The sequence below is a fragment of the Lipomyces doorenjongii genome (genome assembly GCF_038497915.1).
Source record: "Lipomyces doorenjongii strain NRRL Y-27504 unplaced genomic scaffold V1508scaffold_88, whole genome shotgun sequence".
NCBI classification, from domain to species: Eukaryota; Fungi; Ascomycota; class Lipomycetes; order Lipomycetales; family Lipomycetaceae; genus Lipomyces; species Lipomyces doorenjongii.
The window spans coordinates 36,831-54,985 of record NW_027118155.1 but is presented as its reverse complement, the minus strand read 5'-3'; the positions used below and the strand labels follow the sequence as shown (position 1 = coordinate 54,985).

The following is an 18,155-nucleotide window of genomic DNA, read 5'->3' as shown; positions in this document are numbered from 1 at the left end:
TGCTGATCGATTCTGGCTGCTGTTGCCATCATTTGCTGCAATGTGGCTGGTCTTTCAGGCATAAGCGCGATTTGTTGCCGTACTTCTTTCTTGAGTGTCTCGTAAAACTTGTCCTTAAGAGCTTCGTCGTTCCAGTCGAGGTAGGCTGCTATCTGAGTGAACTTAGATATATGGTCCGCTACAGACGCAAATTGGCGGATATTATTCGTCTTATGCCTTGCTTCGTTCTCTTCATTGATATTTCCAAAGACCATCTTGAGCTTTTCCACAAAGTTGTCGTATTCGGCAAATGAACAGTATCAGTGTCTCGTTGATCTGGATTCCCGAACCAATCAGTCAAGTAACCATCGAACCAATTCATGGCGTCTCCTTCAAGGAAGCTAGCTGCTGCCAAAACCTTGTCGGCTTCACTCATCAACTTTCCCTGGTTGTTTGCTAAGTAAAGTTGCATTTGAGCAAGGTAAGCCTTGAGTGTTCCACGTTTTCCGTTGAAGGGGTTCACCTTGCCAATTTTTAAAGGTGTAACCTTGGTTCTTTGGTTGTGGATAGCGAGTTCCAATTCGTCAATCTTTTCCTGGAGGGACTGGATAAGCTCGTATGGGTTTGGAGCCGAAGCCATATGCTCGTCGTTTCCTGCCATGTCGTTGTATCGTGAACAGAAGAGTCTCTCTCAATTGTTATGAGGGTGTGTTATTGTCGAAAACCTATGCCGTTGAGTAGTTCAGATCAGAGTAAACCCTTCACTGAGCCAATAGGTTCAATGGTATTCTGCTAACAAGAGAGCACTGTAGGCGAGACTCTAAAGAAGAAGTAACGAGTAACTGGTCTAGAGAGATCCTAGTTTGATATAAACGTGTACTCAAGATTCTTCAGTGATAACACAACGATTTTCTATGTACATGATCATTGAGCATCCTTATATATCCAAGCCATCATATCACCCAGTCCATTATTTCATAGCACATGATTCATTACTATTCCTTTTCGGGTTAGCTCGGCCGTATACTTTTCTTTTCAGCCAATGCGGCTCATCTTTGTGACACCAGTGCGCAACAATGGCAAACATAGCACACCTTGTTGGGCTTGTCCAACCGTCGATACTTATAGAAACTGAGATGGCAGTAGTCGCCAATTCACATCTCAGTTCCGACTTTTGCGCCATGTACAATTCCAATATGCGACTAGTTGCTGTCGACGCCGATTTAGCGGATTAACGCCGGGAATGCCCTTAAATATTGTTTGAAAGTACTTGGACTCGACTTCAGTAAAAGGTTTTCCCGTTGCGACCATCCATTTGACAATGTTGGCCTCCACGAGCGCGGTAACATTCGTTGCAGTGTGAAGCACGGGTGGGGTATCAGGCCGTCTGTTAAAAAGTTCGCCGACATCGAAAATAGACTGCCGAGAACTTGTAGAATTCTGGATCACATGTGTCTTGAGATGCTGCCTGTACTTGCCCGTTGAACTTCCTGATTTGGTGGTTGAGGAGTCAGGTAGCAACGAGCCACAGATACTGCAGCGGACCTTCAGAGTTATAACCGGTTCACGGCTTTGAACCGCTGCCAACCCGGTCGTCGGTCGGGAGCCCTAGTCCGCTCGGTTGCCGATCACAGTTATTGTGTGAGCTGATATTAATCAGCATTGAGTCAGCCCCAATAACCCTGACCCACGACCACACAATATTCAACAGTTTTCTCTTCGCAAATCCTGGATTTCTTTTTCCAATGTTCCCATGTTCTCAGTCAATCTCCTAACATCCTCACGTGCCTCAATTGCAAGCTCCTTTGCTTCGATGGCTTCCGACTCGTTCTCAAGAAGAACTTGGCGTAACTTTGCACACTGCTCTTGCGAGCTCTGGATGTCCAAAAGACATGATCTCACCACATCCCGCAGGTTCGCTCCCTCTACTGACTCATCACTCAACAACAAAGCGGGGTATATCTCGGATACACACCGAGAGAGGAATCCACCACACTGGTAGTGAAGACTGATCACCTCTGAGAAACCGCTCTCTCACACTCCCCCTCAGGCTGCACTGCCAGTGAAAGCATCACTGAGTCATCTGTAAATGACGTCTGAGACTTTCAAAACGGACCCTAGGTAGTCCTTTGGTGAAAAGATCTGCAAGCATTTCATCCGTAGACTTATAAACCAACAATAATTCCTTGCTTTCCAAACGTTCCCTGACAAAATGATAACGAATGTCAATATGTTTTGATCTTGCATGAAATGTTGGGTTATTTGCCATAGAAATACGACTCATATTATCCTCATAAATAACGGTTGGCTCGTTTTGAGCACAACGCAACTCCCGTATGAGATGACGAAGGTAGATTGCCTCCTTGGCTGCCCCACTTAACGCCATATACTCCGCTTCAGCGGTAGAGAGAGCAACAGGCTTCTGTCTTTGCGATTGCCAGGTGACTGTTCCTGAATTGAGTTGAAAAACATAGCCACTGGTGGATCTCTTTGTATCCTGATCCCCAGCCCAGTTGGCATCACAGAAGCCTTCTAACAAAATACGAGGTGACTCGATGGAACGCCGATATACCAGGCCAAGATGTGAAGTCCCTTTCAAATATGGACTTGAAGATGAAGGTGCGCTATGGAAGGGAGGCTGAGAATCTTGATCTCGATGATGACCAGTCTCACGACTATTCAAGTCTATATATATGCAATACCGTCTCCGACAGAGGTGACAATGACGCAACGACTAACTCAAATCTCCCCGCTTGCCCACCAAAGCCGCCGAATGAACTTGCTTCATTCGGCAATCTCAGAACACAGCAGACACGAGATCAGAGCTCATGACCTTGTGAAGTGGGAAAAAGCGGCAAAGCCGCTAACCAGATCGAAACAGGGAAAGGAAGGTTGGGCAGCCCTCCACCACCTGACTCAAGGATCGACAAATCTCCTGACCAGTGACGCAAACAAAGCGGGGTATATACTACCGCGGAGAAAAACCTTGGAGAGATCTCTACCACAGAATCTCGGACAGACACCGAGAGAGGAACCCACCACACTGGTAGTGAAGACTGATCTACCTCTGAGAAACCGATCTCTCACAATTATCATCAATTAAATTGACTATATCCGATTCCTGCCGCAGGATCGCCATGCTGAGCTGTCCAATTGCGTGTGCTGCTTGCTGCGATTGCTCCTCAGAAATCACAGTTGTAATACGGTCAATACCGTCAATCACGCCCAGCAGTTCCGTTGCGTGCTCGGTTTGTTCATGAGTAAGGACAACCTGTCTTGCAATACTCGGCGGGTCACACATGACGGCCATGCAGGCTAGCCACAGAACTTGGGCCCATATTTCCCCGTACTTCGTCACGGTTTGTTGCTGCTGGACGGCATGGAAGAATTCTTTATTAATCTTGTTAACGTGGAACCTTTACTATGTCATAACTGCTACCTCATACTTTCTGTCGTCGTACTGCATGATTTTGGCGAGGATTGGCTGGAATCCTGCCTTAACGTCTTTCAAGCAATTGTCCAGGTATGCAACGCGATAGCCGATGCCTTGTGGGTGGTTAGCGACATGGCTGGGCTGTTGGTTGATTGCATGACTGCAGCAAGTACGTTTTGTTGACGCTGTAGCTCGTTGTGACTGGGATTATTATTACGCGAGTGGCTGTCACTATCGGTCGGTCGCTGGCCATTGCATATGGGTGGCACCATTGCTTCCATATCAGGCAGTCGTGGCCGAGAGTCTGCCCGTGCACCATTATGTTTTGTCCGCCAAACTTCTCACCGCCGCTAATGTATGCATGAACCAATAGAAATAACAATAATAATTGTATCATCCGGCTCGCCCGATTTTTCTCATTCCAGTCGACTATTTGTTTTTAAATTTCATATGTGCCGATTTTTGGTGATGCTTCTGGCTTCGCGCTTCTCGCCCCAGGTTAAGTCGATCGTTATAGCGGTGCGTTAAGGACGGCTCGAAACCCCAACCGCGGGTGAATTTGCACCCGCTTAGTTCTTACCCTACCGTCCCCATACTCCCCTACACTGTTTGCTATGGTGCAGCGCGCCCATGCAGCACTTCCGGGTAAACCACCGACTTACAAACTCTATTTGTATGGTCTTACCCCTGGAATCCCCTACTACCCTACACGCTGCAGCCTCATGCACCGCCTGTTATATGGGACTTTTGCCCAGATCGTCGCATAGTGCTCTAGCGTTGCATGCTCCTGGACTTCGTAAAAATAATCCCTGTGTCCAATTAGCAAGATATCCCTTCGTCGGTCACTTTATGCTTAATACTTGTCACTGTCCCCGACCATGACCTTGCCCAGGAGAGGTTGAAAGCCAGCCATCGTGTCTTCCCGAGATGCCTCGAGCATCCGCAAGGTCAGCTTTTAAACAGTTCGAAGGATTCATCTTGTGAGTTGCACAAAAAAGTACTCAGGTCACTCAAGTCCACCATTTCGAGAGTGTACCCTTGAAATTTAACGCCGAACTGATTGAGGTCTTTTCTGTCCACTACTGCACTCTCATGTCCCGGCACGGAATGAATGTTTTCCGGTATACCAAACGCCGAAAGTGGAGCCAAGTCTGTGGACTGATTCTCGGTCACTTCGACAAAGCGCAACTGCGATTGAACATTCGAGCGCCCGTAGAATGCTTGCACTCGGACTTGATGGTACTCGACAGTTTGGTTCGGGTGTGTGAGAAATGGACGTACGTGGCGGATATGGACTTGAAGATGAAGGTGCACTGTGGAAGGGAGGCTGAGAATCTTGATCTCGATGATGACCAGTCTCACGACTGTTCAAGTCTATATATATGCAATACCGTCTCCAACAGAGGTGACAATGACGCAACGACTAACTCAAATCTTTTTTCCGCTCGCCCACCAAAGCCGAACCTCAGAACACAGCAGACACGAGATCAGAGCTCATGACCTTGTGAACTGGGGAAACGCGGCAAAGCCGCTAACCAGATCGAAACAGGGAAAGGAAGGTTGGCCAGCCCTCCACCACCTGACTCAAGGATCGACAAATCTCCTGACCAGTGACGCAAACAAAACGGGGTATATACTACCGCGGAGAAAAACCTCGGAGAGATCTCTACCGCAGAATCTCGGACAGACACCGAGAGAGGAACCCACCACACTGGCAGTGAAGACTGATCTACCTCTGAGAAACCGATCTCTCACACGGGTGATGCCTCTTATAATGAGTACGCATTTCACGCAGATATGACGGAGTCTCTGCTCGCAAACCTCGCACTTGAAGCCATCTTGACCTGGGATTCCTCTGAGTGCTAATGAGCCGGGTCTAAATGCAGTTGGGTTGAAAGCGATGAACCGTGGTCCTCGTCTTCTGAACCCTGAACCCTGGTTCTCTGTCGTTTCGTCCCATAGAATTGCAAGATGAGGTCGAAGAGCGTATTGGCAGGCAACGTGCAAAATGGCATCCTCATTCGGACTTTAGCTTAAGATGGCTAATCAGCTGGGCTTTATCAACAACAACCATGCAACGAGAACAAATGGCGACCTTCCATATAGCTTCGATCATAAACCCCAAGTCCTCCATCGAGCGGATCTCGGAAATATTGCCACACGTAACCAGTGCTTCGGTGTCATCAGTTATCCGCTCACTGCTGCGGATGTCCTCTGAGGGATCCGGAATTGGCTCCTGTTCAGACACACATTGCTCCTGAGTCCTGTCCCTGTGGCGGTCCATGTGAGGTTACAGGCTCCTGACAGATGCTGTCTTGGCCATACTAGGTGGGGCAAGCATACAAGTCATCGTCCGTCACCGTTAACGGATAGGCAACTCCGCCGAATTCGAAAGTCTCAGCCCTGCGATGCTTGCTGGACGAGTGCTTATTGAGCTTGGCTTTGGTATCGAATGGTGCGTGATTGCACTCGAGACATTGCAAAAGCGCTGCTCCCGGAAGACATATCGACTTATAGGCTAGGTATACTGGATGAAGTATAGTTCACGGTGGTGTCAAGTATTTGGCGCCCTCCCGCTGTCTTTTAACTCGAGCCGCACACCGCGTCTGGCGTAGGACGCGTCTGACTGTTCGTCGGCCGCGTAGCTCGATGAGAACGCGACTGAGGCGCGTGCGCCAGCGTCACCTTCCTCACGGTCCTAAATTTAAACATTTAACCAGAATAAACACTCCGCTCTTTGTTGTTTTGACCTTTTCACAGTGCCTAATTGATCTTGCTGCCGTCATGCAAAATTTCTCTTCCTATTCCGGCATTGCTTGTGCTGTGCACAAATTTTAATAGCTCCAGGACTGGGGTGTTTTTGTGCCTCTTCTGCCGTAACATGTCTGTGAAGCAATATATACCCTAGCCCTGCGACGCACCGCGATCGGGGCAGGTATGTTGCTCGTGCCTCTGTCCACGCACATTTCATCCCATATTTGATATGTCCAACGTAATTGAACCGTTATAAAAATTATGCTATCCGGACCGCCGGAATTTTCTCTTTCCAATTGACTAATTATTTTAATTTCGATTTTTTTAGTGATGTTTCTGATCTCGGGTTTCTGGCCCCAGAACAAGCGGTCCGATCGTAGTCAGTAGTCGGACGGCAGCAGGGTAAAAGTCGGACATTAGTCGGACCTTAGTCAGCAGTCGGACAGTAGGCAGACAGCAGTCGGACATTGCTACCCTTGCCCTAGTCGGACACAGTCGGACATCGTCTACTATACTGAACCACGACCCTGGACCATGAGGGCCACTTACCCTGCCTCTATGCGGCTCATTACTACGGAACAGTCGGACAGTCGACATGGTTCAGCCCCCTGAACCACTGCTTATATGTTTAGGCCGTTAGCCAACCCTGAACCCTGATTAGGCCAGCGCGTGCCATATCTCGTCTGCCAAACTTCTTACCCGCGCTTAATAACAATTGTATCCTCCGGCTCGCCCGATTTTTCTCATTCCAGTCGACTTTTCTTTTTAAATTTCAGCTATATCGATTTTTGGTGATGTTTTGCTCTGCTGCATTTGCCCCCAGAACAAGCAACTGGCTGCGGTGACACTGGCATCCGTTGGCTGGCCTGTCATTGGCTTGAACTTAGTTAGTTTTGTATGGTGAACCAGGCTCCATGGACAAGATTAGGGTTATTTAGGCCTAATGCGGCTCATTAGCATGAGCTGTCGATCCAGTCGATCCTGGTTCATGGCCATGAACCACAGGTTACTATGTTAGAAGTTGGGTAACTCTAATTATTATTAGTTGGAGTCCTTTTAACCCTTAAACATTTTCTACCATGACTTTAGTATGATCCACAATACCTTCCGAACACGGTAAAAGCATTCCTATACTGATACTCCCCCTCACCAGGTTCATTGCTAAACTCAATAAATTTGGAATAGTGTGCATCTGACGAAGTTATAGACCATATTCGATCCGAGCCAGCACATTTAATTTTCGAAATGGACGGTACCCTCGGTGGGTTATAATTTCCCGACTTCCAATTTCCATAGAGTGTACAGGAGTGAGCACCAACCTTGAACACTGTCTGAACTTTGGCAGACCCGGTTAGGTCATCGGTCATCTGGTAACCCGCCACATTTCTGATATCGACACCATCTTCATATACCAATAAACCAGATTCTTCTCTTACTGGTACGAAATCACCATTATAATAAATGTCATATTTGTGATACACTGCACTAACACACAGTCTACCATGATTATAAGCTGAAGCCATCCCTAACAAGTACAGCAATGCCATAACAATGGGAGCCATGCGACTTTTTGGGATATACCCCGCGAAGACTACAGCTCGAAATATGTGTGACATTCCTATCTGCATTAGTGATTGCCTAACTTCCAATCATTTGATAGATAAATAATTCACCTCACGATTATGCCAAAGTCAAATTTGTGCTGTTCAAAGATGGAAGGACTAATCCAGTTGGTTGAAGGGATAGATTGCAACTTCCATTGATGGGGAGTGCTTGTTATATATCTCCTGCGTCTAGCCACGAGTAGGGTCAGCTGCCGATTTTCCCAGTCTGTTGGCCAGCTGCCAAGCAATCGACGGCTTCTTAAAAACTAAGGTCAGAGTTGACATGCGAGGGCGTTCAAATGGCGTAACTCAAAAACACCCATGTCATATAGTCGTACTCCGACTTACCCAATCAACTCCGACCCTTAATTCAGTTTCACGGCTACTGACTTCGTTATACATCGTAATAGCAGAACTTTGGCTCCAGTGCTCGCAGAGCAACCCTAGATATTTGTAGTATGGGTTAGGTAAAGGCTGACCTTAAAAAATTCGAACGAGACACCATGACCGGATGTCGGAACGGTTCAAATACCTTTGGACGAGATCAGAATCTGGAAGAATTGACCTATCCTAAAAAGCTCATTCTTATCGTGGTAGTGTCATACGCATTTTACGGAATGAGATCGTGGCCAGAAATAGCTCTGGGTCGGGATGTTCCAACGCCACTAACCCATGACGTGATGTTGCCCTGTCTGCGGAAACGTGCCCGATTAGAAATGCGTTGTCTACAACACACGTCCGGACTGATAACGATAGCCGCCTTCCCTGTTGGCAAGTTGAACTTGTCGTTAGCTAGCATTGTGCAGCTATTGACACCTAGCAATTTGAAGCATTTCGGCAGCTGCCGAACTAGTGGCGATACAAGTGGCTGTGCGACCACTAGTCTACATCCTAGTCAGCAGCACCCGCCGTCGGTCCCGCTGTCGCCCAGTGGATCTACGCTAATGCGAGGGAAGCCCTCCTATCGCTTGAGTTCAAAATTATCGACATAATGAGCTACGTCCTTACTGAGTACGACCTAGTGTCGCTGCCTTTGTGGTACCTTCTCCTTGACACTCGAGGTATTCAAGAAGACAGCAAAGGGGGATCGCGGTTGACGACGTGGCTCATAGAGTTGCGCGATGCGGGGTTGACGCCTAAATGGGTCCACACTGACAAGGACTTCGCAGGTATATATCGTTTTTGCCCATTCACACTGACATACTTTAGAAATCCTAATCAACTATTTCGTAATAGAAGTAACAGCGGTAAGTCTCGCATTCGGAAGGATCAACGATGGCTACAATCACCATCTCTGTCTTTTGCATAGCCTGCGTGCAATCAGTCAACATATCAGCGGGAAGGCAGAAGGCAGAGGTGGTGATCCAGTGGAAAGTGCTCGGAAAACGATTCGAAAGGCAGCTCTTCCCGCTTATCTACACTTTTTGTGTGATGAGACGGAATGGATACTTTCGAGAGGCTCAAAAAGACTGTGTACCGCCGATCAGGCTAATGTTCTTCGCACCATGATTAAGCGACATCTCCTCAGACATCCGATTTTGCCCAAAATGGTCCTCGACAACAGTAGCGCTCCTGAGAGTCTTCATTATGAAACTTACGAAGAGATTCATGCATCGGCCATTAAAGAGATGCTCGAATATTGTAAGTTTATTGGTCAGCCGAAGCTTATGTGGTTGTCCTTCCTTTATATTCAACTCTAGGTACATGTGCAAACATGTAATATCGTTTTACTCGTCCCCGCACCCTGACGGCAATGGTAAGTATATCGTGCGACCACCACCAGCATTCAGTAGTGCACTCTTCCAGGAGCGTTTGCCGGTCATTCTGTTCAGTGGATCTGACATTGGCGGCACGAGCAGTAGTGGCACGATAAGCGTCCGTTCGGACTCTGTCACTTAAACAGGAATCAAGACGCAAAAACCAAGCAAACAGGCGATAGATCCCGGAAGTTGGCGGTTGCACAGCAGGACGTGAGGAATTAGCATTCCAACATACAAATGCCTCAATTAACGTACCATTGTTTGAGTAGTCCTGCTTCTCTAAGTCCGTGTCCCAATACGCAGATCGCCGTCTCCGGATGAATCATCAGCACTGAACACGCTCTGCACATCTGATCTCTCTTCCTCGTCAGTCACAACGTCCGCGAAGTCCTCATCGTCTTCGTCGTCATCTTCGATGTAGTTCTGACCGTCGGCATTGTCGTCATTATGCTGAACATCATCTTCAAATTCTTGACCATTCTGCCACTGCTGAGAATCACACTCGACGTCATTATATGGCCTGTCCGGGTTGGTCGTGCTGCTGACAATCTGGAGAGATCCATGAAAAAGAGAAAGCTAAGTACTTTAGTCAAAAAGTGGTTGACATGGGTCTTAACATAAAGTCCTGTCACCAAATACTTGTTCGTCCGCTGTAAGCAGTGACGCTCTACCAATAAGTCTTCTTGGATTCCTATGGCGATAATAAGTCCTAAACCTGACTTCATATCCTAATCCCAATATAACGCGCATTTTATGACGGCCGCTGGAACATTGCATTGGGCAATAGTACTTGTCGTTTAATACAGGCGTAATGTTCGCTATTAGTGATCGCGATTATAACAGGATGATAATATAATGCGGGACGTAAATTCTGCGTGAGTATTGCCGCTTGTTTTGCGGCTCGCGAAGCGCTCGCGGATGCGGTAGCGGCGCGGCAGACGTGCAAAGTGTTTGTTGTGTTGTCGAACTTGTACTACCGCCTTCTCTGGCTCTGTTCCAACAACTCAGTAACAACGCCAAGTCAGCCATCATGCCTGGAAACTCCAATATATGTTACATACGGCTTCCAGTAGACGGTAATCTACCCTGATACCAAATGCGTTTACAATAACGCAGATTATACTAACTTCTCCCACAAGCCAGGGGACGGAACGCGGTGCCGAGCCCACAAGGAGCCGGCCAATCGGCAATAAGGCGACCTTAACGTACTTAGGATTATCGCGCGAGCGTAATATTACAAGGACGGGCGCAGGATATTCGCGTAAATGTAGCCATTGCATGGATGACATGGATGTTGCTAACTTGTCGGTATAGAGCTACTTGGACAGCTTTTCTGAGCTGCTTTATCTAAAGGCCGTTGGTGCCGCGGTGTCTGCAGATGATGGTACAATCGTTTCGCTAGGATACCGTCATTTTTGCAAACCCACTTTTTATTCGTATGAGAAGTAAAAGCGTGTTCCTGTGTGTGTCCAAATACGAATGTGTGAACTTTTAGAGCTAGAATTTCCTCTGCTCTCTCTTGCCGAGAGCCAATGGGCATCAGTTGTATTTTTGTCGGGATACTTGCGACGTGTGCACTGTAGTGTCCATAATGGCAACCATCCGAGCGCGGGGTATCAGGTTCCCATTGTGAATGACCTTGAAGATGATGGCGATCCCGAAGATGAACGACTGCGAGAAGAGCAGAGCGAACCGATGCAGAAGTCTCTGATGTATCGCAAAGAGAAGACGACGGAGTCGAAATCGCATTGTTTAAAGGTTATGGGTTCGCGATTTAGAGAGGTATTAACGATGAAATAACAGCAATCAGTGCAAGTTTCGGCCTCAAATTGCCGGCAATCATATAGGGCTCTCACAGCCACGCGGATAAAGATACTACTTCCAGTTTATATCGCAGTTGCTAACGGTAGTTTCATTCATCATAGGTAGCGGAGTCCCGCAATCTTGAGGCAGCCAAGAGAGACAAACAGCTCTCCAATCTAGGAAGGGCTAGAAAACAGCTCGCCAATCTAGAGAGGGCTAGGAGGGTCAAGCTGCGCCAGTCTCTTCTAGCGAAGCGTAACCCTGACATAGTAGCCTGCCGCTTGCTTTTTACCTTTTTGCTCTGTTGCTCTGTTGCTATGATTCAACAAATGTGTAGTAGTAATAAATGGTACAAGCTGCTCTTGTAAACTGTTGTAGTGACTCGTGTCGAGTGACTGTCACAGAGAAACTCGCTATGTAGAAATACTGTAGAGGGTCGTGTGCGGCTGCAGAGTCACATCGATCAAGCGACTCTGTCCAAACTGTTTTGCCATGTATGGGTTTTGCCATTTACCTTGTTCACTGACTCGCTCCGCTGAGCCGTCAGCGCGACTAACACAATTTGTAGGAGAGGCTCTGCAAACTGCTAACAGAGCGGCTCTGACCAAACGTCAGAGTACGGTCTGAATTTTTTGCTATACTGTCATGCATGATCTGTTACTTAGCATTGGTCCGACAACTGGTGACGGAACGTGGTATTTATGTTCGCACCACCAACACTACCCCGGAATACGTCCGCCTGTAGGTTGATGATCTTCTCATCATCGCAAAGGACATGGCGCATATCACTCCCCTAGAACAGCAAGTATTCTCCAAATTTGATATGTCTTTAACTCAGTCTTGCTTTTGAGCAAATGTGCCAAGAGATCCAACACCGGAAGCAAACCCGAGAAACTTTGAGCCATCGCGCCTCTCCGATTCCATGCTCTTTTACCGATCGCTCCTGCTCCTTCTCCGACCGCTCCTTCCTCGATCGCTCCTTCCGCGACCCGTTCAGCCCCTAACCGTCGCTCTCGTGCCTTAATCCGATCGTTCCTCCTTCGTGTTGTTGCGCATTATGCTGCCGCGCTTTCCGTTACTTTCGTGTTCTTCGTGGTTTTCCGTAGAGGAGAGCTGCCTATAAAGGGCCACGCCTCTTCCCTGTTGTATTAGCTATCCAGATAATTGGATTAACGAATTGAGCCGCGCGTACTCGCTGCGGCATTTTGTTTTCTTCCCTATGGCGATAAAGATAAGTTGATGTACTGCAACCATCTAAATAACTTACTTGCTCTATCATAGACTGAGTACACCAGAACATCGTACCCGGAACCCTTTGCAAAGTCCACTTAGTTCATCAGAATGACTAAGTGAATGCCAAATCTCTTCCCGTAGGGGATGACACTCAAACTTAGAAGTTTGCTGGATAGATTATGCCGGACATACGACCAACGTACCCGATGCCGTTTCTACTAGGGTAAAGAAGGGGTAAAAGAATCCGTTTACAACGGATAGGACAGAAAACAGAAACAGGCTTAGCAGTTTACCTCTCTCAGAGCAAGCCGCTTGGCCACTTCCCTGCGAGTCCCGGAAATCCTAACTGCAGAAGCAGCGGCTGTTCGAACATCTCATCGTCGCAGTATCGCAGTACTGGGCACCTTATGCCCTTCTTCCAGTTCCATCTTCCGTAATCGCGCCTGAATCGCCACGCACGCTTCTGCCCATGCGCACCGGTCCCGGCCAGGCCCTCAAAAAGACCAAAGGACTCTCTGGCATACGGTAGCGGTACGAGGATATAACGGATGCGCTATTATATGGGCGCGTCTCCCGGGCGTGCAGCAAAAACGCTAGAGCCCTGAAAGTCGGCAGAGAGTTTCCCGATAGTGTTTGTGGAACTGGTCGCATTCGTCCTCGCCCTGAATTTGCGCTTGGCCTCCTCCCTCTGCTCAACGTCATACTCAAAGCAGTTGTGCAGCAGCAACAGAGGCCATGCATTACCTGCAATTCCATGACAGAGACTACCACCTTTCGATAGGAAGCCCTCCTCCCATACACGCTCAGCAGCCTAGCGGATAGCCTCGTCCCACTCAGGCTGCCAGAAGTCTGAGGTGAGGTGGGCGTTTGTCCTGGCGCAAGCGAGTAAGAGTAGGATCCCCGGACTGCCGTGGCTGATCTGGACAAGTGGAGAAGATCGCGACGACGATCGGCAATGAATAGACGTGGGGAGGTGGCCGTTATTGGAGATACATACCCGGCAAATGCCGGTGACCGTGTATTGAAATATGCGATATTGATTGGTAGAGCACAGTGGAAGTAAGCTCGATTAGAACTTTTAAATAAAAAGAAAAAGGGTTGCTGGATGTCCGTAGTCTTAACTATCGTATCCAAGGTAATTGAACCTCTATATATACACAGAAATACTGTGTAGTAGTACGCAATGTGTCTAATCCTCAATAAGAAGTGTTTCTTCACATGAGGTTATTCTTATGCCTCTAGTGTGAAGATGGTTTACTGAAGATGGTAAAAATCTCTCAGACCATTTTTCTTTTGGGAGGATCAGCTTATTGACATGCGTAATTGTGTAGCAATCTCGTAAGAGATTGCTCATGTGTCTTACGACGACCCTTAATGCAGTAACGTGAGCAGGACTGTAACACATCAAGTTTCTCGTTGGGTACGGGCTATTATCCTTAGTAACGATAATACCTTTGATCGTACCTAAGTGACGTGTGCATAAGCTATATTTAGCTTTGGTGGCTGAGCTCATGAGACCACTTCCGCACTTCGCACTCTTATCAACTCTCATGACGTGTTCTCCTCTTTTAGTATTCCTGCATTAGCATAAACTTTAGGCTTACACATTTTAGCTGGCTATTCTAAAGTTATAGTTGCAGTTTCAACAACCGTGCTCGCTATCGAAGGCAGATAAATACGCGACGCGCCATCATCTAGCTAGCTCCTCTAATAAGCATCCGAGAAGGACGGTCAGGATGCCAGCTATCGTATGTGTGTACAGATACAGACAAATGTAATCACTAATACCATGGACACTTCGTCAGTCACAAACAGTCAGTATACATTCATGGTTTTGTGACAACAGGATAATGGACTTACGCTCCAAGACCATAATAACCTTCATACCACATTCACATTAGCGGAAATACATTTTGCTCCCCATGTTTCATAGCAAAATCTCGCGAACCTTGTCTGCTAGCCTGAATGATAACATCGACAACTTTCGGAACGGCTTCAAAGACAGGGAACAATGCTTCCCGAGTTTCGGCATCGAAGACGTGTGTTAGAAAAGTCAGAATTGCCCACAGCAACCCAGCCCGGCCATATAGCACTTCATCAGCACCCGTATTATGACCTCTGTGTGGCTGGAGCATGGCAGTGTGAATCAAGTCACTGTCCTGTCTGACGGAACCTATAGGTCCTTTAGGGTTTTCAATAGAGTTGCCATGTCGATCCTGATGGGTTGCAGTGTATTTTGATAGTACTGTGGACGCTGCGTTGCCATGCTTTGTGGTTGATACATCCACCGAGATAGTTACTCTTGATATCAATGTCATGAAATCCATAGGATTCCACGAGAAAGTGAGAGCATGTTACTGAGGTAGTGCACGTCACTTTCGACGCAGTTTTGTTTGGCGAATCAAAAGATTTAAGATGACGAACAGAGCATCGAGAATTCACACGAACCCTAAGCAACGGGCATAATTATAGTAGATTCATGGGGTCCTGGCTATTACCAACCATTCCTCTTTGGGACTAGCGTAGAGAAGACTTCTGAACCGCAAGGTATTGAAAATCCTTAACGCCACAACAGCCGGGAACTAATGGCTGTGCACCGTAAACTTCATTCCGGCCATCGCCTGTAAACAACATTTTTTTTCGCCGACGCGTCCCAATGCCCAAGACGCGTTGGATGGTCGGTATCTCCCCTGCCCGTACTGCAGCTATAATGGAGCCAGTTACAACTGGCTTGCCCGCAGAAGCAGTCAACACACTGCATATTTTTATGTCGGTATGGTATCAGAATCGGTCGATCAAGCCAGACAATTCATGAACGCGGACGCAATCCATCATAATTTAGCAATGAAGAATAAGACCAGACTCTATTGCTGTTATGCAATGCGCCAAAAAGCCATACAACACCAGAAAGCTTCCGATGACAAAGGGTAGCAAATGTGACAAAGGCCTTACCGTCAAAAAGAACCGCGAAGTATGCTTTGTGACTGTCCTTGGATGGTGCGCTTCAAGAAGCAGCTCAATGAGTCGTGGGTTGATACACAGCTGGGTGATCGACATGAAGGACACCAGCTTGAAGGCATCAATCCGTTAGCTTATCCGGAGAACCGACCCGTGACCAGGGAGACTATGCTCGACCTTGTCCGGCGCTCGCCCGCATCTCTTAGCACAATTGCGTCAGTATTAATACAACATACGGACTGTCCTTACTGGGTAGGGACGTATATAATCGAACGTATGATTATACTCAGGGAAAAGGGATGCACACCTACTTTCAAAGAGATGCTTGAAAGATTGGAGTCCTTACTATGAGCTCGAGGAAAACATCACGGAGACATACGGCCGCTATGCAGAGGCGGAGACGACGATTATGAACCTCGTGGTGAGTTCATTACAGCGCTCGAGCGCTGCGTACCTTGCGGATGAACATATGGTCAACAGAGAGCGGGAGCACAGAGAGGCTGGAATGAGGTAGCCAATTGATAGTTACGAACCCCGTCACAATATTCACTATAATGAAACTTGAACTTTTGGCCCCCGTTTAAGACTCGTCATGAAGCTCCAGGCTGTCAAACTCTATATGTCCATCATGTCCATCCCCCTTTGCAAGCAACTTATGACGAAAGTACTTTGTATCGTAAACTCTACCCGTCGGCATCCGCGAACTTTACAACGATTCAATGATCGCGGCTTCGGTTGGCACCGTTATATAGTTGTACAGGCTGCTCTAGATAGCGTATTAATACGACTTCCGGCTTCCACCGGCACCCAATCGTTACGAGTCGCATGTGTGCGGAGTCCGTAGCTTACGTAGCTCCTGAGAGGTGCGTGGGTGGTATGTGCGAGGTGCTGTTTGAGCGCAGCGTGGTAGCACAGATCGGACAGAAGCTGTGCTGCATCACAATACACAACAGTCACTGCCTGTGCGACAGCGCTCATATTTCTGATTATAAATATCCCCCTTCTATCTCGCTGCCACTGCTTTCCTTGCCCCCCGCTATCTGCACGGAAAGACTACTACACATTTCACCTGCTGGCACCACCACTGTTTTCCTTTGTCACAGCGTGACATGGAGTCCGTTCCTGGAAGTAAGCTGAAATGCCGGACCTGCGATATATCCAAATAACCTATCTAGATAAGCCTCAAGCTCGTTGCCCCTGCGGTGCAGTCGACGACCAGAATACTCCAAATACAAAAATTGTTCCCAAACCGTTTTGGAATGAAGATTCCTGTCGTATCAGTCGCACATTGTGGTTTCCTTCTCTTAATCTGATCGAACGAGAATGGAATGGAGAGATCGTAACTGAAGGCTGGGGAACCTGTGTAGGACTGTCTGCACCCGACCAGCCAGTCACTGACTCTCTATTGGCGTCAACGGCGGAATGCGGGACGGACGATAAGAACGAAAGAGCGGAAAACGAAGAAAGACAGACAAAGAACAAGCAAGAAGGCCAGATGTTTCAGGGTATATCCAACTACAGAACAGAAAGCGATCCTTCGAAACTGTTTCGGCACCGCACTCTGGACATACAACCGATGTTTGGATGCCGTGAAAAAGAAGGATGTTGAATAAAACAAGAAAGATATAAGAGCGGCGTTCCCCAATAAAGAAGCAATTGACAGCATGGGCAAGCAGTGGGTGCTGGAGACCCCGTACGATATTAGAGACGCCGCCATGGAAGGCCTTCTCAAGGCATATGATTCCGCACATGCCAGGTACAAAACGGCAAGAAAGTGTTCAAGATTAAGCACGATCTCGCAGAAAGTGTTTCCAGGAGAGCATTGTGTTACATCATAAGCACTGGTCCCGCACAAGTGGGAAGTATGCGTTTCTTCGCCAAATGAAGATCGCTGAACCACTCCCACACGACCTGAAGTACAACACCAGACTCGTGTACCAAAGGACTACTGGTCACTACTACCTTTGCGTACCAATGCCTTTGCAGGTTCTTGAAGGGCCGTCTTCCGGTCGACTGATATCTCTGGACCCAGGAGTGCGAACATTCCTTACAGGCTATACACCAGACGGCAAGGTGGTTGAGCTCCGCAAAAATGACATTGGCCATATCTATAGGCTTTGTCACTGGCTGGACGAGCTGCACAGCAAATATTCCGCGAAATATCACGCGCGCAAAGGGGTGGCGCATGAAAAAGGCGGCAGGGAAACTAAGACGCCGGATACAAAACGTAGTCAGCGATATGCACTGTCGCATTGCAAAGTGTTTGTGCTCGACGTTCAACCTTGTAGTCCTACCTAGCTTCCCAGTCCAACAAATGGTGACGCGCGATGGTGGACAGCGACGGATCAGATCAAAGACGGCACGAGCTATGGCCACCTGGGCGCATTACAAATTCCAACGACGACTTCTCGACAAAGCACGAGAATATAATAAATCATGCAAAGTCGTTTTGGTCTCTGAAGAATACACCAGTAAGACATGCGGAGCATGCGGAAAGCTCAACGACGTTAGGGGTAGTAAAAAGTACGCCTGCAAAGAATGTCGCTTTGAGTGCGACCGCGATGTCAATGGTGCGCTGCATGACAGTAGATCGGACAGTAGACAAATATCTACACAGGAACGATGATCGTG

At 47.7% G+C, this 18,155-nt stretch overlaps 10 protein-coding genes across 10 annotated transcripts; 4 read left to right on the top strand and 6 right to left on the bottom strand.

Moving 5' to 3' along the window:
* Positions 1 to 44: 44 nt before the first annotated feature.
* Positions 45 to 940, bottom strand: V1508DRAFT_464390 (uncharacterized protein). Its single transcript, XM_066942897.1, has one exon. The coding sequence runs from the start codon at positions 638 to 640 to the stop codon at positions 179 to 181; it is 462 nt and encodes a 153-aa protein (XP_066793041.1). The 5' UTR covers positions 641 to 940; the 3' UTR covers positions 45 to 178.
* A 2,596-nt stretch (positions 941 to 3,536) lies between these two features.
* V1508DRAFT_425943 (uncharacterized protein) lies at positions 3,537 to 3,839 on the bottom strand (the record flags this gene model as incomplete). The annotated part of the gene is made up of 1 exon (XM_066941506.1): positions 3,537 to 3,839. A coding segment is annotated over one exon (303 nt), but the record flags the coding sequence as incomplete, so codon positions are not given.
* A 426-nt stretch (positions 3,840 to 4,265) lies between these two features.
* On the bottom strand, positions 4,266 to 6,124 carry V1508DRAFT_406605 (uncharacterized protein; the record flags this gene model as incomplete). Its single annotated transcript, XM_066938784.1, has 7 exons — positions 4,266 to 4,364; positions 4,433 to 4,707; positions 5,168 to 5,180; positions 5,204 to 5,428; positions 5,478 to 5,669; positions 5,773 to 5,900; positions 6,040 to 6,124. The coding sequence occupies 7 exons, from the start codon at positions 6,122 to 6,124 to the stop codon at positions 4,266 to 4,268; spliced, it is 1,017 nt and encodes a 338-aa protein (XP_066793039.1).
* An 802-nt stretch (positions 6,125 to 6,926) lies between these two features.
* Positions 6,927 to 8,134, bottom strand: V1508DRAFT_288074 (uncharacterized protein). Its single transcript, XM_066936547.1, has 3 exons — positions 8,119 to 8,134; positions 7,840 to 7,959; positions 6,927 to 7,784 (listed from the first exon to the last, which is right to left on the bottom strand). The coding sequence occupies exon 3, from the start codon at positions 7,780 to 7,782 to the stop codon at positions 7,252 to 7,254; it is 531 nt and encodes a 176-aa protein (XP_066793038.1). The 5' UTR covers positions 7,783 to 7,784; positions 7,840 to 7,959; positions 8,119 to 8,134; the 3' UTR covers positions 6,927 to 7,251.
* A 636-nt stretch (positions 8,135 to 8,770) lies between these two features.
* On the top strand, positions 8,771 to 9,386 carry V1508DRAFT_332002 (uncharacterized protein; the record flags this gene model as incomplete). Its single annotated transcript, XM_066936648.1, has 2 exons — positions 8,771 to 8,939; positions 9,007 to 9,386. Coding segments are annotated over 2 exons (549 nt in total), but the record flags the coding sequence as incomplete, so codon positions are not given.
* Positions 9,387 to 9,441: 55 nt separating this feature from the next.
* On the bottom strand, positions 9,442 to 10,406 carry V1508DRAFT_442088 (uncharacterized protein). Its single transcript, XM_066942314.1, has 2 exons — positions 10,170 to 10,406; positions 9,442 to 10,106 (listed from the first exon to the last, which is right to left on the bottom strand). The coding sequence occupies exons 1-2, from the start codon at positions 10,305 to 10,307 to the stop codon at positions 9,810 to 9,812; spliced, it is 435 nt and encodes a 144-aa protein (XP_066793036.1). The 5' UTR covers positions 10,308 to 10,406; the 3' UTR covers positions 9,442 to 9,809.
* Positions 10,407 to 14,238: 3,832 nt separating this feature from the next.
* Positions 14,239 to 14,994, bottom strand: V1508DRAFT_425916 (uncharacterized protein). The gene has a single exon (XM_066941505.1). It carries the CDS (start codon positions 14,891 to 14,893, stop codon positions 14,459 to 14,461), a length of 435 nt encoding a protein of 144 aa, XP_066793035.1. The 5' UTR covers positions 14,894 to 14,994; the 3' UTR covers positions 14,239 to 14,458.
* Positions 14,995 to 15,560: 566 nt separating this feature from the next.
* Positions 15,561 to 16,481, top strand: V1508DRAFT_442087 (uncharacterized protein; the record flags this gene model as incomplete). Its single annotated transcript, XM_066942313.1, has 2 exons — positions 15,561 to 15,739; positions 15,822 to 16,481. The coding sequence occupies 2 exons, from the start codon at positions 15,561 to 15,563 to the stop codon at positions 16,036 to 16,038; spliced, it is 396 nt and encodes a 131-aa protein (XP_066793034.1). The 3' UTR covers positions 16,039 to 16,481.
* V1508DRAFT_288020 (uncharacterized protein) lies at positions 16,113 to 17,375 on the top strand. Its single transcript, XM_066936546.1, has 2 exons — positions 16,113 to 16,652; positions 16,705 to 17,375. The coding sequence occupies exons 1-2, from the start codon at positions 16,350 to 16,352 to the stop codon at positions 17,131 to 17,133; spliced, it is 732 nt and encodes a 243-aa protein (XP_066793033.1). The 5' UTR covers positions 16,113 to 16,349; the 3' UTR covers positions 17,134 to 17,375.
* V1508DRAFT_425913 (uncharacterized protein) lies at positions 17,230 to 17,951 on the top strand (the record flags this gene model as incomplete). The annotated part of the gene is made up of 1 exon (XM_066941504.1): positions 17,230 to 17,951. A coding segment is annotated over exon 1 (200 nt), but the record flags the coding sequence as incomplete, so codon positions are not given.
* Positions 17,952 to 18,155: the final 204 nt, after the last annotated feature.